Source organism: Lepidochelys olivacea (assembly GCF_965140295.1).
Source record: "Lepidochelys olivacea isolate rLepOli2 genome assembly, chromosome: 10".
Taxonomy (NCBI): domain Eukaryota; kingdom Metazoa; phylum Chordata; order Testudines; family Cheloniidae; genus Lepidochelys; species Lepidochelys olivacea.
The window spans coordinates 79,464,261-79,489,191 of record NC_140420.1 but is presented as its reverse complement, the minus strand read 5'-3'; the positions used below and the strand labels follow the sequence as shown (position 1 = coordinate 79,489,191).

Here is a 24,931-nt window from a genome sequence, read left to right as displayed (position 1 = left end):
TGCCCCATCAGCTTCACTTGCAGCAGCCTCTGCTCAAGATGATATCTCGCTCTCCTTAATAAATGAGTCTAGTCTCTCCATTGATAATAATCTGTTTTTTCCCTGCATCTTATCACCACTGTTGTGGAACAGAGAGATATCAGCAAGCTGTAGAGCTGTAAATGTTCTTTCATTCATGTGTGGTATTTCAGCCTTCCACTTTTCAATGAACTCTGCAGAATCCTGTCAATTTCTGAGCCAAGGAGTGTCTGAGCTGATAGGAAATGACCTTCTCCAAAGACATTCCATATTTTGAACAACTCTTTGTACAGACTTCCTACTTGGTCCCATGCAGTGCATTCCTTACCCAGATTTTCTTTCTCCTGGGGCTGCTGGCTTCCAAAATGACTCAGTTTCTGACAGCCATCTGCTTTCCAAAAATGCCATTAAAAGCTGGTGGCTAGTTTGTTTTGAGACCTTAACGATCTGGGATAATGTTATTAACCACTGGATAGGATGGAGGGAGAGGCCGGCTTCTTTTTCTGTCAGTGGTTTTGTCCTTTTCAGTTCAGTCCTTGGACAACTAGCTTAAACTGTAGCTTTTTGCGGGGGAGGCGGGGAGAACATGATTTGAAATACAAGATCAGCTTTTCACAGAATCAGAGATTATAAAGCCTGAGGGGGGACCATTTATGATCATCTAGTCTAGCCACCTGCATAACAAAGGCCCAATAATTCCTGCACCAAGGCATTCTGAGAACTTCCGTACAGGGTTTCAGCCAATCCCAGCACTAAGTATAAAGGGCTTGATTGTGACTTGAACTGTATACCCAAGGAGGCAGAGGAATGTAAAGGTGTAAGAACCCCCACTCCTGCCTAGTGTCTACCTGGACGTTGAGAGCAGGTGTGCAAAAGTACAAAGGGCTTATTCCCTTATGCCCAGGAGATGGGCGAAATCTTGGTTTCATCTTCCCAACTAGCTGGCCAGTGCAGCTGAGCCAGCGATGAGGGTTAGCAATTTACTGCTAGCACAGGCCAGCAGCAAACGTTTGTCCTCACCAGCAAAGACGGAGCAAGAAGGGAACTGTGACTCCTTGTGCTTCAGCTCACATGTACGAGCCCACCTGGAACCCTGAGTCATTACTCATGTGGCTAACCCATGCTGAAGCCAATGCTTCTGTGCCTTCACTGCTCTGCTTGCTAGATTAACACTGGTTGGGGTTTGTCTACATGAGCTGCAGTCGCACCCCATGATTGCAGTGTAGATGTACCCTAAAAATATTTCTTAAAGGGAAATTGAGAGGGGGAGGGCACCAACAATGGAAAATTGCAGCAAATAATTAATAGGAGTCGAGCTGATGTTAACTATAGCAAAATAACAGGGTGGGGATAATGTACAGCTTTTACATGGGAGTGCAGGAGCAGAGGAGACTGTTCTAAACTGCGGTCTGCACTAGCAGCCCCAGAGCAACTCCACTGTTATGCTGTGTCTGAGGGGAGACCACTCCCCATTTCCATTTCTCCCGTGCCCCCAGCCTGGCTACTTGGGCCTGATGCCAGGGACACGGTTGGCCCTTTGCATTCATTCTATCTCTTCCACATCTCTCCTTCCTAACATGGGGGTACATTTTAAGTAATCCTATTTGATAAGACGCGGTTTAACATAGAAGCACACGTGGCAAAGTGTTGTAAGAGCATGAGGGCAAATGAATGTCCCCTTGCTGCAAGAGATTGAAAAGCAGATGTTAGTGAGATTGCCTTCTCTGATTCATCTGCAGGTCTTGTGTTACCTTACCAGCCTATTGGATTGTCTGTATTGTTTGTGTTTCTTAATTTCAGCTTATTGGCTGGCAGGGAGAAACTTCTTTTACATGTTATCCATCAGCCTGCCAGAGCGTAATGTAAACAGATGGGCTTGAAGGGGGCATTTTCAAAATGGGGAGGGAAGAATTATGCACATCTATCTGATTGTTAGTGGAATTACCTGTGCCTTACTTTAAAACTTGTACCTTCCAGTGTCTAAAATCTAAAACTGTATCACCTTGACCTACTGTATGTGGTGAATTAAATTCACTAAGTTCTATATATAGTTAAGTTTACACATTGACTGGATTTGTACAGAATGCTGATACAAAGAAGAAGAAACAGAAAAGGAGATTCCTAAATCTCTCTCTGTTTTCATGACAAGGGGTTTCGTTTAGATTTTTATGTAACTCTACTGACATTAGAATGCAGTGGTATTTTTTACAAGTACCAGAGTCTCCGTAATAATATCTCAATACTTGTATGGTGCTATCAATTATAAATCTCAAAGGGCATCATTATCCCATTTTAGAGGTGGAAAAATTGAGAAGCAGGGAGAGGGTAAGTGACTTGACCAAGGTCTTATAATAATGGTGGCAGAATCAGGAAGAGAACTCAGGTTTTCTGGCATAGAAGCCAATCTAAGTCCATGAGTAAGTCTGTCCATCAATACAACCTGGCTATCAAAGATTAATGTTATGTTTCAGTGCACTGTATCTCTATGGGATGTTGACCTACTGTTTCTACTTCCACAGAATATAAAAAAGATACCATAAAGCTCAGAGATTTATTTAGAGAATTTTCCTAATTCTCTGGTAACAGCACTCTTTAATGGAACATACAGACCATACCTTTCGAAGAATCCTAAGCAGTACGAGTGCCGGGCCTGAAGAAAAAAAACAGTCTAATTTCACTAGTATGCTGGGACTTTGGTATAAAAGGCTAATTATATGAATCTAGAGGCCACAAGCTTCTGTCTTGCATGTGCAAGATCGTTGCCCTCTTCTAGTCTGGAAATAGAATTGGCTCTGTGGAAGGGAGACAGTGCTTCCACACCCCTGCTAGTGGGCCTGGGGGCAGATTCCATCCCCCCAACTCTTTTGCAGCTCCCTGCACAATGCCAGTTTATGCTAGCTTTGTTGTGAGTGTTAGGATTAATTTTGCCCTTAATAAATAGCCTGCATCCCATGCAAAAAAGCTGTCCTATTTGATAAAAGAGCCAGCCTTCAAGCAGAAATGCTTACGGGGTAGAGTATTTTCAATTGAATTGTCATAGACTGATTCAAACTGCTGTGATCATATATTATTTTTGAAAGATTTAATTTAGACAACAGATGCCGCACTGGTGAAACCCTACAATACGTGCAGTAGAAACAAAACCAAAGAAACGAAAAAAAAATCCTCTTCAGAAATATTCCTTTAATGTTTGGCTTTCTGCTCCCATTAGATAATGATGAATAGATGCACAGGGAGAAAAAATGAGCTTTTATTATTTTTATCTAAATGTTAAGAGGTGCTGTGTGAGCAACCATCATTTCAGGGGGATGCTTTGTCAGAAGAATTTCATGGCTGGTGGTTCATTAGGCTGATGAATTGTTTTAATTAGTCAGTAAAACACTATTTATGATGAAACATATGACAGTCGCAAAATGTGGTGATTCTTAGTCACAACAATATGTAACTAATCTCTTCTACCAATGAGAGCATAAAATAGGCTCACAAGCCAGGCTTTATGAGGTTACCTTTAAAATGAACACAGAGGATATTAATGGTATAGCTACGAAGAAACCCATTCAGTCCAGCCATGCCAACAAGTAACTATAAATCATAAATAGAGCCTAGATTGGTAGGAACCAGGAAGAAGATTCCTAGGATGTTCTCTCTCTATAGATTTTACCTTCGAGACTAGGAGAGGAAATCCTCACTTGTCGCAAAGTTATTCCTCTTCTCTCTACCCTAGGGCCAGAAGGTGCCATTAAGGCACCATAGTCTAATGGTGCGGAGGTGGAAGGAGCATAGTGCTTCCCCGAGAAGAAGCTCCCACTTCTCCCCATAGTGCAGCACCCAGAAGAAGCTCATCCCCTGGAGCCTGTAACACCCTCTGCATCCAGTTGGCTTCACTGGTCAGTGTAGAGGAAAGGCAAGGTGATGGTCATGCCCCCTTTGCATGGCGAGTGCCCCAGGGGGAGCTAGGAGAAGCAGTTTCTGCACAGAGAGGAGGAAGTGGTGGGGAAGTACAAGGAGGTGCCCACTGGCTGCTCCATGGTAGCAGGGGAGGTGGTGCAGGGACAAAGGGAAGAAGGATGCTTGTCCCCTACCCACCTTGGGATCTGCTCAAGGACCAGGCACAATCTGGCCCTTACAGCTTGATTTTTATTTATACTTTGGCCCCTTTCTGCTGCCAGAAATGGCCCTTCATGGCTATTGGAAACACTCACTATTCAGCATTCAGGTACCCTAGAGAGTTCTGTTGTGTCACGCTCACAGAGGCCCTGGCTCGCGCCTCTGCACAGCGGAGAATTTGTCCCAGGACTCCCGTTGATTCCAGCCCTGTGCACAGCTTCAGGACCGTGGCTGTGCTGAGCCCATTTGATGTAGCTGAGGATTCCAGACATTGTCTTTTCTGCAAGAGAAAAGTTTTCCCCACCTACTTTCCCTCTGTCTGGTTTCGCTGCTCTTTCTGAAATTTTCTGTCCTGTAGTCACTCACCTCTGTGCCAGGAGGCTTGGAAGGGATTCTGTTCAGAGCTCTTTTTCTCTCTGATCACTACACAGTGATCTCCTCCTCCTTTAGTTTATTGTTACCTTCAAATTGTTCCGAGCCCCTGCCCATCCTAAACTGACCATACTGTGCCTAAATACTGCAGTTTATGTAAGGCCCCCATTGATGTCTGTGCCAAAACTCCCATTGATTTGAATGGGGGGAAAAGAGCGAATGCCACGGTGTGTGAAATCATCTGCTCTTTGCAGATTTCTGAATGCCTGTGACAGGTTGGCGTCGTGTCACCTTCAGCCAGACATTTCCTGCCTTTTATAGCTGCCCTGAGCAAATTTTAGCTTTTTTGTAGTTTATAATCTAACTCTGGCAGATATTTGACTTGGAATTTTCTACTTTCAGGTTTTGTTGCTATTTACAACGAAGATTGTTTATTCATCTGTACCTCTCCGTAATGCCTGTCTTTCTTCATTAGCTGCCATCCACTCTCTGGAGAATGTACCTGTAAAGCTGGCTCGGCTGGACTCTATTGCAACGACACCTGTCCTCCTGGATACTATGGTGAAGGCTGCCAGCTGACCTGCTTTTGCCAGAACGGTGCAGATTGTGGTAGTGTGACAGGGAAATGCACCTGTGCTCCAGGATTTATGGTGAGAGAGAGACAAAAATAACTGGGTATTTAACATGGGGTGCCTGCAAAAAATAAAAGAGGAATTAAGTCTCATGGTCCTTTATTCTGATGATCCCCAGCTGCTGTCCCCAGCAAGGGGGGAGTGCAGTGATGGTTTAAGCCTCCTTTGTCCCCTACTGCAGGTTCTGAGTTGAGCCTGAGGATTGGACTCCCAGTATGCTTTTTAGCAGTTGTCTCAATGAAGTATATATTTTTAGATGTGTGGGGTAGGATTTTCAAAAGTGCCTAAGGTAGGTAAGTGCTTAACTCCTATGGGGAGTCAGTGGTTGTTGGGCAACTAACTTGCTTGGGCATTTTAAAAAATATAGTCCATGGAGCCTAATTCTCCACTCCTTAACATAGGAATAAATCAGGAGTCAATCAACCACTGTGAAACCAGCATAAGAAAGAGGGAGGAATCAAGCCCACAGCATGCTAATAGCAACTGTAAAATAAAGATCCTCTTTCTTGCCAGGAATACCATTCAGATTTACAACATACAAATATTTTGGGACCCTTTACTCTTCCTATTAGTAAAAATATATATTGCAATATATATTGCTCCCAGACTGCATTACTGCAAAGATGAAGCCTAGTAAATTCCTATAACCTTGCTTCAAAATAATATTTAATTTCATAATGAAGATCCTTCTTGCACAGACATTTAAGCAGCGTGGTTATTGAGGATAGCTCTATAATCACTGAAGCATATTTAGGCATTAGTATCATTGCCTTCTCATAATGTACTATAATCTCTGGCAATTAGTCCATGAGGGGAAGTAAAGCCTTGAAATTGCTAATTTATTGCCTCTGAAGTGTATTTGTCATTCATATGCATGCCAGATGAATCGAGTTACAGTAGTTCTTTCAGATGCTATAGAATATAGGCTGCAAGGAAGATTCGGCAGAATCTCGGACACCTTTTCTCCCCACCTCGAACCACTTCTGCCCCGCTGAGCTCACTTTGCGGCACATTCCATCTCCTGGGTGGGGAGCACATATTAATGCTCCTCCATGGAGCAGCCTGCAGGTCGTGCTGTAGATACAGTGGGGCCAGAACCCTCTCAAGTCACAAAGCATCTCATCTCAGTGACAGGCTTGAGACCAGATTCAGCTCCAGATATGTACACACATCTCTTCCTGGAGCAGTGGGGAGCTATCAGAGTAGAATTTTGCCCTTGGACTCCACCAGCCCTAGGTATGAATGGAGTGTTTCTGAATGTGGGTGTCTGGCACATGGCAGCACAGACAATAAGAGTGCTACTGGTATGGAGCTGGACAGAACTAATTAGTCGGCGTTGGCATAAATGAATTGTTTCGTGCTTTTTTCCCCTAATGTGAAGCTTGGTTGATGTAGCCCAGAGGGCAGCAACTGTGACATGTAATTGCAAAGAATTAATGTGAGATAAAAATCAGACATTATACAAAAGTGTTGGATCTAAACAGAAGCTGCTATAGCAGGGTAAGGTAAAAGGTTTCATGTAAGATAGGAAACTGTTTAATGTACAATAGCTGGAAAGGCAAATAGGTTGGACCCAGAACGTTTCAGTTTGTTGGATAGCTAGAAAGTGTAGTGACCAAGAAATGGCAGGACCTTTTCCTGGCAAAGAACTCCCTCTACCCACTTCTCTTGCACAGATGGTCTGTTTTTTTTAACTGTGCCATGCCTCGTCTGTGTCAGGGCAGCTGGGCAGGGTTTCAAAATGAGTCATCTGCGAATGCAGCCAAAACTGGGAAATTTTGTTGGGACGTAGAACAAGCCATTAAAAACACAAAGCATCTGGTCACCTTTGCTAAATGTATTTAAGTAGAAATAAGTTGAAATGCGTGTGAGTAGTTTGCTAAATTTTTGGAAGTTAAACAGATTTTAAGTTTTAAAATAAAAACGTACAGTATAGCTGTGAAAATCTTTATTAGGTGGGCCACTTCTAAAAATTCAAATGCCAAAGCAAAATATTGGCCAGCTAAAACGTCTTGGATGCAGTTTCAGATCATTTTATATCTTTATTTTCCTTGATGGCATTTTGGGTGAAAATCTGCTGCCAGATTTCCACACAGATGTCTCCAAAAAGTGACTAATGCTGGTATTAAAGGGGCCTGTATGGGTCTAGCTTGTTTCTGCAAATGTACAGTAAGTAAAACTGTGTCCTCACTAGGGGATTAGACCACTTTAACAATATAGTTGAAGTGGTACAAAAACTGTGTGTAGACCAGCCCAAAGGGATGTCTGAAAAACCTAACTGATCTGTGCAATTTTCCCATATTCCTAATTGTGTTTAACTGAGTCCTGACCTTGCCAGGAATAACTCACTGGAGTTAATTGCTTACCTCGCTTACAGTGGATTTGCACTAGTGTAACAGAGTTCAGATTTACATTGGTGGAAGTGAGAACAGAATCTAGCCCACTGCCAACAGAGTCTTCAGATGAATATGTAACTCCCATGTAAGGTGTCACATCCCTATCTCATGGCTAGCATGGAAGATAACAGCCAATTACTTCTGAAGGTGACAGAGTTATTCTGTTAGCTCAAGAGGTAGTAGTCTGTGCTGTAGTGCTGAAGTCTATAGGTTCTAGCCATGCAGATGACCTGTGGTTCCAAACATTGCATGTAGCCACCGAGGACATGCCTACATCTATATCTTTACATATCTGCTAATGTATAGGGCAGATGGCAAATTTCAGCAGCTAGGAACTTTGTCTGAGCTGATGACAGTCCACACACTGGCACTTTTTCTTTCCCTGTAACAGTTCAACTGCGTGTGACCATCAGCACCTGGGAAATGGAAACAATCAGAGCAGCATTGTTTCACCAGCATGAGGGAAGGGACATTGTATCTAGGCTGGAGGAAGAGCTGCCATTGATGCTGAAGAAGAAGCAGGCAGACGGTTGTGGTGTGTATGTGGTGAGGTGGCCCAGACGGTGGCGGAAGGATTCCGTGTGTATGTGGTGAGGTGGCCCAGACGGTGGCGGAAGGATTCCGTGTGTATGTGGTGAGGTGACCCAGACGGTGGCGGAAGGATTCCGTGTGTATGTGGTGAGGTGGCCCAGAGGGTGGCCTCTTTATAATACAAATGGAAGTGTTTTTGTCTGTTTTGAGGTAATGGGGCATTGGCTAGGGGAGACGAATGATTATTAATACGTTTCAGTTCCGACCTTGGACCCAGTGTACAGGCAGAAAGTGGGTTGTGTGATGGGGGGGTCCATGGGAGTTGAGGGGAACAGAATCTTCTCCCCGCTGGCTGCAGAGCTGCTCCAGCAACATCAGGGCTGTAGTAGGTCCTGCAGCTGCTGAGCCTCTCCTGTGCAGGGGATCTGAGGGGCGCAGCTGTGCTGTGAAGATGACAGTGGCGCACTGTAATGACAAGCAAGCCCACTGGGAAGTTAGTTTGTGGCGTTTTTAATAAACATGCATGAGGACAGCCCCTGATTACTGAGCTGCTTAACCACCAATCAGGGATTTGAAAAGCCCTCCCGCAACCGGACCTGTATTTTGGGAATGCACACTTGTGACACAGAAAGAATCTGATCAACACATACAGGGTGCCACTGTAAACTGGGGATTAAAGCGGAGGAAACTTCTCTAATGGTAGCAGTTCCACCCACTCACCCCTGCCACAGAAAGTCACTCTGTGTTCCTCGTGATAAATGACTTGAGAGTAATAATGGAGGTGGCAGCAGGGGTTACACTGACTCGCTGTGTCCTCCCTTCCCAAGTTTTTAGCGTTTTGTCTGTTTTCCAAAAGTCTAAAGGCCAGATTCTGCCCTCACTTACCCTGTTACAAGCCCACTCAAGGCGATGGTGCTAATGGGGTGTAAGTGAAGTCAGGATTTACCCTGACCCTTCTTCTTTTGTTTTTGGTTCACTCAATTTTATTCCTGTAATTCAATAAACGAGGCAAAGAAGGCCAGAGGATATGAATTAAATATGACAGGAGACCACAGGAATCCTGACCTTCTGTCTGGCAAGGAAATCTTGAAACCAACCCTCAGCACATACCTATCAGCTTTCCAGTTACTCAAGTCATTATATGTGCTGCTGAAATCAGGCTGAAAAGTTCACACTCTCCATTCTGCAACTAATTGCAGCTCTCTGAGAAACTATGGTTAACTAGCTACTGAGATCTTACTTGGCTTTATGGCTTTGTTCCTTTATGGGTGTTTTGTTTTTCCTTTGAAAAACGTATTTACCTTCATATTCTTTTTTGCTATCTGGTGTTGTAAGGAGATATCGCATTAGAACATTTCTCAGGCCAAGACACTTTCAGCAAACTTTAACACTTGTAGATGGAGTGTTTGGTCAGCTTTTACTTTGGTGGGTGCTCAAGTCTATATTTCATATCTAGGTGACAGAACTTATATTACTTTAAAGGCTTCATCTATCTATGCTGCAGTTTTTTGAAGACCTGTCTATTTTTATTGAACCCTGCATGCTGGCAAGCAAAGCTAGCTCTTCATCACCAAAATGAAAGAATTCATTCTGACACTTCTTTTTTTCTTGACTATATTGGTAGTCCCCATTCAGACCCATCCCTGTATTATATGGTAAGGAAAGGGATGGAAACTATAAAAATAATCTCTTTATAAGAGATGATTTTTCTTTTGGAATATGCCTCTGAGTCCTTTAGGCTTGCCCAGTTATGACTTTGCATTATGCATCTATAGTCATTTGAATCTTTTGTTATTACTCCATCAAAACTGGATTTTAAAAATATTAATAAAGGGGTGTCTTTAGATTCTATCCTGATCTTTAAGTCCTTATGTGTATGTAACTCCTATTGAGCTCAGCGGGGATTTTGTCTGGAGAAGGACTTCGAGTTTTGAGGACTTTGGGCCCAAGTGTGTCTGAGTCCTTAATGTTGTGTGTTAAGTGGTAGTTTCTGAATGCAATACTTGGTCCACCACTGAGAAACAAATTCAGCCTTTGAGTTTACGTATACATTTCTGCACACGTTTGGAGTAGAATCTATCCTCTGTAACACACCATAAATAACAGGGTGGACACTGTATAATCTAATTAAATAGAAATCTACTACAATATACAGAACAAACCTAACAATCCATCAGTTAACGCAAACAAAAATCTCTGGCCAGTCTTCAGCTCCTGTAAAAGAAACAAATAGGCCTGCACAGCCCACACCAAAATGAATAAAATCACCAACTGCCTTTTTCCACATTGTAAAGGGAGACTGGAGTGGTCTGTTGACTGTTCCCTCTGGACTCTGGCGCACACAACATCTGTCCCTGGATCCTTGAAGGGAATACACAAAAGAGAGAAAAGCCATTCGTTCATCTGCAGCCCTTATTCACCCATCACTTTGGCCTGGGGGCAAAGAATCTTGGGACCACAATAGCGAAGATAGTAACCTCCTGGAAAGAATTGGGGGGAAGAGATGCATTGTTCCAGAATGTAACTTAAATTAGCAATGATGCATGTAGAGAGGGTCAAATAAGAACATCCTTGACCGTGTAGATGCATGTACAGAAAGTGACTGTCTTTCTGTCCTGAATGTTGGTCATGTCTTGTCACGTTCCATTATGTGATGTAACCATCTCAACCTACACCAAATCTTCCTCATTCTTTTTCTCCCTCATAACAGAACAACATCTGGTACGCACTCTCCAGTCCTGGCCCTTTAAAATTTCCTCTTCCTTGAAGGAAGGCAGCATCTTACAGAAACCTAGTGTTCTTCAGCTGAATTTACCAAGCAGGGTAGAAATCCCATGCAGATCAGGAGGAATTTAAAGGGCCAGTGCTTTCTCAAACACTCATGATTGATAAATATAAATGTATCAGAAGATTCACATTCTTCCTCATTTTTGCTTTCATCTTTATTACAAATGTACCATCCTTCACCATTTCAGAAGCAATATTGGCAAATGAATGAGATTCTTCATGGTCGTATAAACCCTTGATTCAGTAGTAAAGGTATTTTATAAACTTCACAGAATTCTTGATATGGAAAATTATCCTGGGGTTGAGATAGTGGATCTGTTTTGGGGTCTTTAATTCATTTAAATGATCAGTTTCTCTTTGAGGCAATTCTAAAAGTACTTCAGTGGAAGCTCATCTCAGAGCAACAGGGCACCTCATCAAAAGATTTTTTTTTAAAAAAGAGGGGAAAAAATCTTCAATAGAGCCTCTCTCCTTTTATCCTTGATTTACCGAGCATATCGGTTACCCCCCTTTGTGAACAGCTCTTTTCATTTATAAGTATAAAATAAATTCAACTCTTCTATCATGGTGTTTTTGTTACCAATCACCAATATACATTTTACTGGCTGGTGGGGGGGAGGGGGAAAGTTTTGTGGCACAGCGATTGTAGAATCAACTGGAATATTACAGGCAACAAAAATAGTTTGCCCAGTCTTATTTCACAGATTACATAACGGCACAAACAAGTTGTATTTTCTGCTTGCCCATGTGTGTTTGTAATCCATTGCTTCAGAATAAAGGTGAATGGCTTGTAGTAGTGGCAACCGCCGACAGAGAGGCTGCACATGTGGCTTTTTGCTCAGGTGCTAGCAAGGTGTGGCTGAATCAATAATCAGTTGCAAGAGCAAAAAAACACCCTGCATCAAGGTCCCTAAAATAAAAAGGACTTTGTGGGCCAGAGTCTGAATCTGGAGCGTGATAGGGAAGCAACCTGTCTTTATTCTATCAGCCTTTGGACTCTTCCTCCTCCCTGGATGTTTTTTCAACATGCCATTTATTGCCCCTTCTTTTGTTTTCTTCCCCTGTAGTCATATAACTGTCCCTAGGGGGATTAACTGTCTGAGGTGGAGTGAGGCCACAAAATGGGGCATTTTGTGACCTTTCCTATATTTTGCCTCTTTTTCTGGTCATTGTTGTCAGCCATGGCTTGGTATCTTGCCACAGCGAAGGAATGCCTATGTGAAAGCATCTCCACTACCTCAGCGACTCAGGAAGTTAAGAGACAGGGATCATATGTGGGGCGGGGGTAAACCATGAAGGGCTATAAAAGTGAAGACCAGTTTGTGGTGGTGGAAGAGGGGGAGCCAATGGAGGGATACAAACAAAGGAGTGACATGATCAAAGCAATGAGCCAGGCAGATGATTTTTGGCTGCAGTGTTTTGAATGGATTTTAGAGGAGCCAAGGTGCTTTTGTCAAGGCCAGACGGAGGTTGCACTAGTTGAGGTGCATGGTAGCGAAGACCTGGATGAGAGTTTTAGATAGATAGCGTACTGAAAGAAGTACAAGATTTAGACACATTGTGGATGGGTGGGTCTAGAGAGAAGGCCGCCTCAAAGATGATGCCCAGGTTATGGACCTGAATGAGAGGTAGGATGCTAACATTGTCCACTCTGGATTAATCTGACCGTGTCTGGAAGTTCGTTCCACAGCCAGGTCCACTCCACTGAGAATGCTTTATCCCCAGCTCCCACACACTTGGTTCTGGATTTAGTGATCTTCACTGCCCAGATAATTGTTATTGTCTTGGTGGTTCATAGATGGAGATGCAGTCTGTAATGTAACTGGAACCAGACCTGTTAATTGCTTTGAAGATTAGGATCAATGCCCAAGACTCGTTGCACAACTGCACTGGGAACCGATGGAGGGACTAGAGCACAAATTTGTTGAGCTCATGACAACCTAAACCATGGAGGAGGCAGGCAACTGCATCTTGCACCAGCCTGACCCTCATCCAGGAGGTGGGAGATTGAGTTTTCTGGTGAGACAGCGGTGAAAGAAAGTGTTTTTAGTCATTGATACTTCCAAGTCCTACAGAAAGTTTCTCTGTCAGTTGGACTGCATGCCTGAAGGCCTCCATTCACTGGTGTCCAAGAGAGCCCTCTATGGCATGATCCATATTTTACAGCACCCTTCTACCCTAATAAGTTCCAGCATCTCCACCTCGTTGGTTTTTACCATTCACCATCCAGGACCAGCAGTTGGAGGGCCACCGTCCTGTCACAAGTTGATTTTGAGAAGCAGACATCCTGAAACCATTTCCAGGAACTGTCTTTGTTCATGTCCAGGTAGAGTAGCCACTCTCATTTGGTTATTGGCAAGGATGCCTAATGTGGCAAATGTTTTAAGAAGGCTTGGCTTTCCAGTGCAAAAATGGGCTCAGCCAGGTGAATGACTTGTTGTCCCTGAGAGTCCCCCCACTAAATGCTCAGAGGCCAACAGAAGGTCCTCATTGGGTCCCACCTTGATACCCCTGCAAAATTTTCTCTGAATTTGCTAACCTGTCTGTTTGCACAAAAGATCTGCATCTGCATGTCCAAAACAGCTGCCCTTGCCATTTTTGTGGGCATAGGGGACTGGATGGTCCAGGAGATAAGCCTTTCATCCTTTGGCTACTGGTGCAAATCTGGGCTAAATCAGTACAGATTGAATATTATCTTCTGTTGGCTGTTCAATGACCTGTATGAAATGAATTTGGTCTCAGTCCAGCTCCCAGTAGGCAGGTATCCACATCACTAATCCCATCTCTGTTGGCACTGATTGGCAAACTTGCTGCCAGACTGAACCACCCTTTCACCCTCAAGGTCAAGGTCAATGATGGGGCCATGTGACCAATCTTATAATACCAATCCAGGGCTGTAGTGTTTCTGTGAATAAATAGAGAACTCCATCCCTTAGACCTGTCAATCCTGGCACCTTTCACAAGCATTACATTCATCCCAAACGGTGTTCTATTTTTGTTAAATTGTAGACACCTTTTTGAAAACTTGGTCCCCTGTGGGATGGCACTACCAGAGCAGCAGCCTCTAGAACTGGAAAAAATGGTTTAGCAGGAAGCTGGCCAATTGCAAGAGAGGAAGGCTTTTTTTTCTCAGCCCCAGAATGTAAAACAGTAAGACATCCGGCAACCTGATCCCGAAGTAGGGTCGTTATTGGGAGACCACCTATCCATTTCCAGGCTTTCAGATTCAGCTGCTTCCCAGCTGCTTTTTATACCAACAGACCAGGTGCTTGCTGCCTGTTAAACTTGTCCTCATTCTCCCCTTGGAGCTTCTGCTGACCAATTAGGCCTTTTTGCCGGATCACTGGCAGCTGCACTGTCTGGAAGTCTGTGTGTCCGTAAACCTGACAATGTTCACATCAGCCTCTGGCTGTAGGGGACATAATAAAGGATCCCCTTACACCCACAGGCATTTGTTGTGTGCTTTTCAAGAGGTAAACTATTGTGCTGGAATATTTAGCAAGGTCAGTGGATGCGGTTCACAGTGGTTCTGCATGGTTTGCAGAAATTACGACTCTTGCTTTGAAATCCCTGCAGTTTTTTTCAGATCTCCCTTAGGAACTTCCTTTGTTTTGTTTTTCTCTCTCCAGTGGAGGAGCCTTTGAATCTGAACTGGGAAGGCCAAATTCTGCTCCATTACTCCAGGTTTACTTTAGCATCAATTATTGGCTTCCATGGACTTGCCCCAGATTTACATGAGAACAGAACTGCCTTCCTCTGTTAATGAGCCATGTCTGTTGTCCCCCTTTTTAATACTTGTTCAGTTACATGCAGCATGTATAATCTGATAACAGCTGTAGTCAAGTCCCAATTCTCCTCCTCTTTCTTCTTTTGTTTACTTTTTTCTGTAAACTCTGCTGCTGTTCTATTTACCTCAATACTCCAGAATTTTGTAGGTGGGTCCAAAGGAGCTAGTTTCCTATAGGAACTCAGAATGCTTCTCTCTGCTACCAGTTGACATATTGCTTCTGTTTCACCTTTAATTGGCAATGTGGCTATGTCAAATTTTATTTCCATTTCTGAAGTCTCATCCAGTACCAAAGGGGCTCAGTACCTAACTGCAGACTGAGTTATTTGATACGAATTTTGCAGGGAAATATATTGTTTGTTTTTGTCTCCAACTATTAAGCTTCTAAACTTAAATATCTTCATTGGTGCTATTTGCGTAGCTGTGGACAGTTCTTTGCATAGTTGCTGGTTGATTCTCTTTCTAGTTCAGATTCCAGATTGAAAATTTAAGGGTTGCAAAAACCACTACAATAGAATGTAAATCATTGATTAGTTTTTCATTTCATTTTCTATTTAACTGTGGTCTCTGAGGGCTCAATTTTATCCTTTTTTAGAAAAGTGCACGTAAGTCCAAAATCCCAGCATAATTTTGCATGTCATGCATGTAATAGGACTTCTACCAGATACTAGTCTCTGTTTTTTCAGGGTGGTCATGCATGCATACTTTGAAAACTGCACATATCTTGTTTGTCTGCCAATGGGGTCTTTGCTTCAGCTAAACGTGGCTTAGAGTTGAAGCCATATTTACTGTCTGTGTGTATATACATGTTTGTGTTAACATGTGCACACTCTTAACTGTGCAGGTATTGCCGTGATTTTATAGTGTGTGTCTTCAGTATTCTGACAATTCAATAAGAGCTGAAACCAGGGTCTTTTTTTTTTTTTTTTTTAATGAACATGCACAGATCAGGATAGTAGCAGTGACCACAATTATGTTAAGCAGACAATGCAATATATGCATATTAAATTGCCCAGTTCAGTCTGGTAGAACCATAAATATGTAGAGCTGAAAAATATGATGGACCAAATTCATCCCTGGTGCAAGCCCATTGCAGTGAGTAGACTCACCCAGGAAAGGGTTTGGCCCAGTGTATTGTCACTTTTTGGACTACAGGGTTGCTGTACTTTGTGTGGGATGATTGAAGTGAAAGTCATGTTACACGCCGGCTGCACAAAAGGTGACGTACCTCAGCCTAAAGCCAGCACCTGCTGGGCTGTTCAGTTCTTGCTGTGTAGGCGAGAAGGTGCCTTTTATGGCATCACTGGAGTTTTTTAAGAACAGGGTAGGCAAACATGTGTCAGAGATGGTCTGGGTTTACTTCGTCCTGACTTAGCACAGGGGGCTGGAGTACATGACCTGGAGTGAATGGGGCCTGGACAGTCATGTCTAATGGGCTAGTCAGGTGCCACACCAAAGGTCAGAGCTCAAGGGTGGGACATAGGAACTGGGACCTGGAGTGAGGCAGGAACCAGGAACGGATGGGGATAGGACAAGGTGGACAGGAAGGCAGGGCATCGGAGTCTGGTAAGCAGGCAGAGTCCATGGCAGCAACCAATCAGGGATTCCTCTAGTTTCTCAGACAACTTCCTTTGCCTCTTTCTGGTTTAAATAGAGCTCCCCAGCCAGCTGGTGGTGCTGGAAGTTACCCCCAGTCGGGAGCTTTGTGGGCAGGTCCCTTTGTGAGCTAGCACTTTGTTGGCTAACTTCTCCAGTTATTCAGGTGAGCTGCTGGGTAGCAACCATGGTCTGAGCTCTGCCTGCAGATCCGTGGGCCCAGGTTCAAGCCCTGTAATCCCTCACAGTCCCTTCTGGGCTGGCGCATCAATGGCTCTCTGAGATGTAGTTTGCTTCCCATTGAATTCTCCCACCAGCGGTGTCCTGAAGTGGTTAACAAAGACGGGGAATACTGCCAGTTCTCTAGTATATCTGTAACAGAGGAAAAAAGATGACATCTGCAAATGATGGACTCCAGTCATTGACTTCTGGACCTCCAGGGAGTGTTGCAAAAACCACAGGATGCTATCGAGTGCTAGATGGTATGTTTAGCGCTCTGCTTATGCTGACCTCCCTACTGCAGAGCTGAGCAGCCTTCTCAGTTGGGGGCCAAATGTACTAGTTCCAAAAAGGCAAGAGGCCACAATCAATACTTGGAGGCAGATCCTTGTCACAGGCCCCTTCCTTTGTGCCACTTAGGCAGTGCAAAGGGAGCAGAAACTACTCCTAATTCCCAGCTGGGGATTTTCCCCGCATGGAGGCGTTCACAACAGATGTAGAGTCGGCATAGCCAGCTCCTACATCTACATCTTCCTCCTTGTCCAGGGAGCAGAGTGGGATGGCCGAGTGGAGTGTGCTCTAGTTATCCTCAGCAGGTGGTATGGTTTCTTAAAGTTAGATTGGGCTAACCAGGGCAGGGCTGGGTCAGAGAATCAGGGAGCCGTAGCTGGTTGTTTGTTCTCATTTTCCCCTCTACGTGCCTTCCCCTGGGCTGCCCTGGGCAGTGATGTGACGAAGGGAAGCCATCCTTTACTAGGCACTCCCTTAGGTCGGTCAGAGCTAGGTGAGCTTCTATTGTGCTCTCCTTGGGGCTTCCAGAGCCTGGCAGGAAAGCAGCTCATGGAGCAGCGAGAGTTACTTTCTCCACCCTTCCTTGTGAGGCAGCTGGTGTAAATTAGGTTAGCTTCATTAATGTCAATGGAGCAATGCTGATTTAGACCAGCTGCGGATCCAGCCCATTATCTTTGTTAAATTCTGTATGTATTTTTTTAACATGCACATCTAGGTGATATGGAGCATAGGAATAAAACTACTACTGGAATCAGGCCCATATGCAGAATAAATTATTTGTATTGAAAATTTATTGTAACTGATTATGTGAAGGGGGGAAAAATCACACAAGGCTAGATTCTGCCGCCCTTTAATCACACTGAGCATTACTTCACGCCACGAGCAATTCCATTGAGCCAGAACATTTCCCACCTTTGATGCGTGAGGTGTGTTAGTGCTAAGCACTGGACAGTGTGTGACTGGAATAGCTCGTGCTATGGCAATCCCCAGAAACTGGCACATCTCTAGGGAACTGCTGGTGTAGCCTAGAGCAGCCCTTAGCCTGCTCTAATTGACACTGGGAAATCAAGTGGCCCCAGTGGGGGAGTGGAAAGGTAGCTCAGAGCACAGTTTGGCCACATTTGAGATTCTGGCCCATTTTCCTTAGTGGGACTGCTTGTGGAGTAAAGTACTGCTCACCATGAGTAAAGTGGCAGAAATAGGCCCATAGAAAAAACATATGGGCTCCAATTCACAAAAATTCACTAGATACAACTGTAATCCAGAGTACATTGAAAAAAAACAAATTATGTATAGTTTTGTTGTCAGTTTCCACACTCAATTCTCTCTGCTTTATTTATGCACAGCAGGGGCTTTGGTTGTTGCACCATTAGAAATGTAGCCAGTACTTCCTTGTTCTGATCTTTGGGATTTATGTACCTGTATCTCAGATCTCACAATATATCTTCTAACAGGACTCGAAGTATGTTTTATTTTGCTGACTAACCCTTTCCAGGAAGTCAGGCTTTCTCTTTTGTTTCTGTTTCACTAAAACCCTTTTACAATAAACTAAATTTCAGAATTATTCCCAGGAAGGCAGATTTACTGTATACATTAATATATTAGGACAAATTCAGAGGTGAAGTAAATGACAATTTCAGTTACATCCATTGGTAAATCAGTGTAAGAGGATGTAATTTAAACAGCAAGGGATAAAAAAAAAGTCAGATTTTAGAAGAAAAAGCAACACATCACACCCACATCCAAATGCATCCCCGCCACATGTGGCACTGGTTGGTATTATTGTGTTAGTCTTGCTGGAAAGCCGCAGGATTGGTTGTGGAGAAACTGAACTAACCCCTTGCTTCTAGCATTGATGTCTCCAGAAGAGATACGATGCCCTCAGAGGAGTAGAATGGGGAAGCCTTCACTGATGCCGTATTGAAACTGCTTTATGACTAAATAAAGGACTTCAGTCTTCAGGACCGTCAAGCCCTGTAACTTTCAGGAGCACTAAATTCCCTCTTTAAACAAGCATCACCGTCCCTCTCCCATCCCCTCCCCATCTCAGAGAAGGAAAGGGTGAAATGATGAAGTGAAACTGTCACTAGAAAAGGTTTCCCAGTGGCTACTGCAGTATGTACGTGCATTTAAATATTTGGCACAGCTACATCAAATGACATAACAAACTGAGTAAAGGAAAATGTGTCCTTTCTCAGGAACAATGATTATCTGCAAATTTAAACCCTAGATTATACTAGTAACAAGAACCTTATGGTTGTTGCACTAACCTCTTTTCTGCATTTTATCATTAGCACCAATAACAACATCTGCAGGGAGTAATTAGTATCACCCAGAGGGGAAAGGAATTCTGCCAGAGGACATCATTATGTCTGGAAAACTAAAGATGTTGTATTGTAAGGTCATGAATAAATTGCTGGAGTCTGGGGTGGAGGAGAAAACAGATAAAAAGTTCAAAGTTCCATATTTCTGTTAATGTGCCTAAGAAGAGCATGTTAAAATTTCCATTGGAATGTCATTAGGGAAATTAGTCAGTTCCGCCAGTTCACTTTGCTGGATACCATATGTTTACCTTGGGGGAATGTTTGGAGAGAACCACTTTGGGTTGATTGTAAATGTCACAATTAAATAAGTAAATATTACAGAGCTGTATCTGTGATCTGCACCAGTGCACAGATCCTGTATACCAGCACGTTGGTGTGACCTATTATGTATATATGCACATATAAATATGTACTTTGATAAAGTAAATCCATAGCAATCAGCTTATCTGGACACACAGACACCAGCCACAAACAGCTCCCATATTTTGTCTTCCTGATCTGTTTATCTCTACATACCTAATGCACTGTACATGCCCTTCTGCAACCATTCCATCTATTTTGTGCATGCATTGTAAACTCTGAGGGCCTGTGCATGGGATATCCCCTGTTGCAGTTGATAGGAGCTGCATATATAACTCAAATGGTGCAATAAAAAATTCTGTAAATCTTTCAGTTTTCAGAATATCAAATTAGTCATATAGTGAGTACAGTTTATTATTGGTCCAAATATGTGGGACAGTAAATGTCCTCAATTCCTATTTACTCTGCTAGGAGATGAGGGCACTGCGTGGACCTTAAGAACACTTACACAAACCTGTTGTCTAGGTTTTTATAATGTGAACTTAAGGTCACATTCAATAACAACTCTGTTAGCCTTCTGCATTGCAGAAGCCGTGGAAAATTGATTTTCTGTTTTCCCATTGACTTCAATGGATCCAGGTTTGGTCCCGCAGTGTAAACTTTTCCTCTGGATTTTATCCACTTTTCAAAGTTTTAATTTCTCATCTCTTAAACGTTCAAAATACAAAAGCCACCAATTATGGCCACAGCTTTGTGCCTGCCACAGTTGCTCATTTTTAGAATCACAGCTGGCATCAGAATACTGGATACCAATTTCCAATATTTTTTCTTCTGGAAGGCTGCTTTTTAGGCATTTAGGAGCATTAAAGTCAGTGAGAGCCTTTCTGTGGACTTCAATGAGCTTTGTAACAGGCCCTTAAAATGTGAGAGCCATTGTTTAAAGTATAGCAAGAGCATGCCTTTAACAGAAACAAATAAGCTTACACATGCTGTTAAGGCAATCATGAATAGGAACAGTGCTTATTTCTTTAAGGATCCAGAATTTGTTCACACAATAGCACTTAAAGCCTTCGTGTGTTTTTAAGCTCTACTTTCCATTTTACAATAACTGTTTTTGGGAACGGAAATCTCCACCTTACTTGTGAACAGAAACAAGACATGTTATCGACTGCTATCTGGGAAGATGGATGTTCTGGCCCTCATGAGTCTATTAATATTTGATGCTGATGGATGTGAACTGGCAGCTTGTATTATTGATGGAATTTGGTTCCTTGGACCTAGCCTATCAATACTTAGGGGAGAATTAACAATAATGAGCATTGCATGCCCAAATCTCTGCCCAGTGCTGTAAAAGCCTATCATTTAGTTTTAGAAACAATTAGCTAATATTTACAGTGCTTTGAAGATGAAGGGTTGTATTATTGGTACTATTAATCAACTATTCATTCTGATTACAAGTCAACTCTTCGGCATCACCAGTGCCAGACATTCCATGTGCGTATGCTTGGTGTACTGTGACGTTCCCATCATGTTAAGGATTAGAGCAAATGAAGGGCCTGCTCTTATTAATTGCTGAGCACACTGAGAAGTGCTGAGTAGCTTCAGCTCCTGTTGAATACTGAGGTGCTCAGTATCTCACAGGATTGGGCCTGAAGAAGATGTTGTAGGAAGTGAGAGGACATGAATCAGGCAGACAGTGCTTTATGAGGGGAGATGGACTTTAATGCTACAGTTTCCTGAATTAGGGCTGATACAATTCCTGCTAAGGCCAGTCAGAGTCTTTCCATTGATGTAAGTGAGAGTTGGATTTGACCCTTAAAGCCATAAAGTTTCATTCAGATGGATACAGGGCATACATTTTGATGAATTGAGCCTTAGAATTATAGAATATCAGGGTTGGAAGGGACCTCAGGAGGTCATCTACTCCAACCCCCTGCTCAAAGCAGGACCAATCCCCAACTAAATCATCCCAGCCAGGGCTTTGTCAAGCCTGACCTTAAAAACCTCAAAGGAAGGAGATTGCACCAACTCCCTAGGTAACGCATTCCAGTGCTTCACCACCCTCCTAGTGAAAATTTTTTTCCTAATATCCAACCTACATCTCCCCCACTGCAACTTTAGACCATTACTCCTCGTTCTGACACCTGCTACCACTGAGAACAGTCTAGATCCATCCTCTTTGGAACCCCCTTTCAGGTAGTTGAAAGCAGCTATCAAATCCTCCCTCATTCTTCTCTTCTGCAGACTAAACGATCCCCGTTCCCTCAGCCTCTCCTCATAAGTCATGTGTTCCAGCCCCTTTATCATTTTTGTTGCCCTCTGCTGGATGCTTTCCAATTTTTCCATGTCCTCCTTGTAGTGTGGGACCCAAAACTGGACACAGTACTCCAGATGAGGCCTCACCAATGTCAACTAGAAGGGAACGATCACGTCCCTCGATCTGCTGGCAATGCCCCTACTTATACAGCCCAAAATGCCATTAGCCTTCTTGGCAACAATGGCACATTGTTGACTCATATCCAGCTTCTCGTCCACTGTAACGCCTAAGTCCTTTTCTGCAGAACTTCTGTCTAGCCATTCGGTCCCTAGTCCGTAGCGGTGCATGGGATTCTTCCGTCCTAAGTGCAGGACTCTACACTTGTCCTTGTTGAACCTCATCAGATTTCTTTTGGCCCAATCCTCTAATTTGTCTAGGTCCCTCGTATCCTGTCCCTACCCTCCAGCATATCTACCACTCCTCCCGGTTTAGTGTCATCTGCAAACTTGCTGAGGTTGCAGTCCACACCATCCTCCAGATCATTAATGAAGATATTGAACAAAACCGGCCCCAGGACCAACCCTTGGGGCACTCCACTTGATACCAGCTGCCAACTAGACATGGAGCCATTGATCGCTACCCGTTGAGCCCGACGATCTAGCCAGCTTTCTATCCACCTTATCGTCCAACTTCAACTTGAAAGACTGGAGCAAACAAATTAAGCGCTTCTGAAAGTTTATGATGTCCATATGGATCACTCTGGAAGAGAGATGTTAAATATCAGGTTATTTACAGCTAGATTTTTTTAATATAGCTGTAATGTTTTCAGGGGTATATATTTGATTGAATTAGCTATTCCTTCCCATCTCACATACCAGATTCAGGCTTTTCACTACACTCATTAACCTTCTGAACTTCACAGAAAAAAAAGAATAATCAACATAAGGTGCACAGCTGTTGATTAATTTTACTAAATAGGATAGAAATATAAAGTACCATATTGCAAGAGGGAAGATCCAATAAACAACATTTGATACCAGTTTAATGGAACATATAACTCATTAACAACTGGATAGAAATATACTGCAATATTATCCAGTGAGGCAGGTGGGAAGGGGTGCATGGAATTTACATATCTTTAACAGTACCTTAATGTATTTAATTCACAGGTCATCCTCCCCAATCAAGTTCAAAATGTTAATAACTGGTTCTGCATTTATAATTAATAATATCTTAATGCCAGTGCTACAGTTCAAGTGCATTTTCCTATTATATAATTAAGAAGTTAAGTGTATGTGGCAGTTGTCACTCAGCGAGTGTTCTGGAGGTCTGGCTAGTTATAACCAGGGAGAGAAATCTCATTAAGCCAGCTAGGTGGGGGAGACAAGGTGTTCTGTTTTGTTTTTTTAATTCAGGGTTGTTCACCCAATAAATATAACTGTGAAGGGACAAAGTGGCCAACTGTGGTTAAGCCACAAAGTACAGTATAGTTAAATTACGTACCATAATGCTCCCCAAAACCCAACGACATTCAGAGTAAAGGCTGAATTGTCATGATGATACTGGGCATTTGTAGAACACCTTTCTTCTGAGGAGCTCCAAGTGCTTTATAAACATTTACACCCCTCACCCCTGTGACTCAAGTAGGGACATATTATTGGAACCAGACCTACAGCTGGGGCAGATAGTGATAACTCTGCAGAAGTCCGGGGAATTTGCACCACCTGAGGATCTGCCCCTTGGTATCCATTGTACAGCTAGCACAGGGGCATGTTACATCTGCATACCCATAGTCACCGAGTTCGCAGCAGAACCAAAGGTCCAGACACTCCATCTCTAGGCCACACCTTCATCCTCCTTACTGGAGCATTTTAGATCCAGACCCTATATTGCCACAGCAGGGTGACTGAACGCTAGACTTTACAAATAGCTCTGCTTTTCTTTCCTTTGACAAGGAAATCGTTTTTACTTCTAGATCACCGGTTCTAATCCAGCACAGGGTGTAGTAATCAAAAATTAGCAGTGACCACTGGCTGTTCCATGTCCTGTGTGAAATGAGTTGGAAATCTCATTCTAGTTTCCACATCACAACAAACGGGTCTATAAGTGGCACTAATTGGCCACCTCATTGTCACTCTCAGCAGAAGGGCGAAGGACTGACCAGGCATAGAGACTGAATGCCTCTCTAACATCCAGATCAACTCCCGGTTCCCCCACATCCGTCTGGAGGCACATATGGCAGTGGGGTGAAGAGAGCACTTCAGAAACTCTGGCTGTCAGACCGGCTCCTCTTTACAGCCAAGCGTTTTTGGGGGTCTTGTCTCTCTCTCAACTGAGGTGAAAGCCATCACCTTTTACAAACACTACATTTGCTAAAAAATTAGACTACAAGATTTGCTTCTGGACAGAGCATATTTGTATGGTTTAGCTACCATCCACTTAAAACAAGAGTTCTCTGTACAATAGAAAGGCTGAAAGTCCCTTACTTAAAGTCTCTTACTGTACAATAGAAAGCTGGAAATTCTCTTAACCATCTGTGGATTTGTAGTACTATAAAATCTGACCCTATGTCCTTTTGATGTCTTATTTGCTGCTTAGTGCTGTAAAACGTAGTTTCCCGCAGTGAGGTGTTACTTTTTTAGAACTTAAGCAAATGGACATTTTGTACATTTGTATCTGCTGATAAATGCACAGTCACATCAAAGGAGTGATAGTTCTTCTCCTGGGCGCACACGCATAAAATCTGCACCTTTGATCTTTAACTAAGATGTGGGTGTCAGAGCAGTGAATGGTGGCTTTCTGTGAAATATAACTACATATTCTAATTGAATTCACTAAGAAGAGCTTCAGTGTAAGAGCTCGATTGTGACTTACACAACATTCCTGCACAAGGGTGTAGCAGAGAGGGTATGCTTTCCCTGTGCATTTTTGCGCGCTTCTCAGATCTTGGGGGCATACAGGACTAAGGGGATACTGCTCACTATTTTACTCCTTTTGCTACAGCAGGTGAAGAGGATACGGACAGAGTCTTGGTTCCATCCTCCTACTTGCCAGCCAGTACAATGGAGACAGCTCAGGGAACACTGTAATTTGCTACTGGAGCAGGCCAAATTGCTAGAGTCCCTACCCCAGAGCTAGGCAGAAACGGGCTGGGCTGTAACCCAGAGAGGTGTCTGAGTCACAATGCATCCATAACTGCTTCTCCAGCAATTCAGGTTACAAGCACCTCTTGTTCAGGGCTCTGTCGAACATCACAGTCCAGCCCTGAACAAATGCACACGCCAGCTAGGTTAGTGTATCAATGTGAAGGTCTA

At 43.3% G+C, this 24,931-nt stretch overlaps 1 protein-coding gene across 1 annotated transcript in view; it reads left to right on the top strand.

Moving 5' to 3' along the window:
- Nucleotides 1-24,931, top strand: part of MEGF11 (multiple EGF like domains 11) — a 382,058-nt gene that overhangs the window by 264,514 nt on the left and 92,613 nt on the right. The window contains exon 12 of the mRNA XM_084641366.1: nt 4,973-5,147. Coding sequence (XP_084497492.1) covers nt 4,973-5,147 — 175 coding nt within the window. The remainder of the gene's footprint in view (nt 1-4,972; nt 5,148-24,931) is intronic.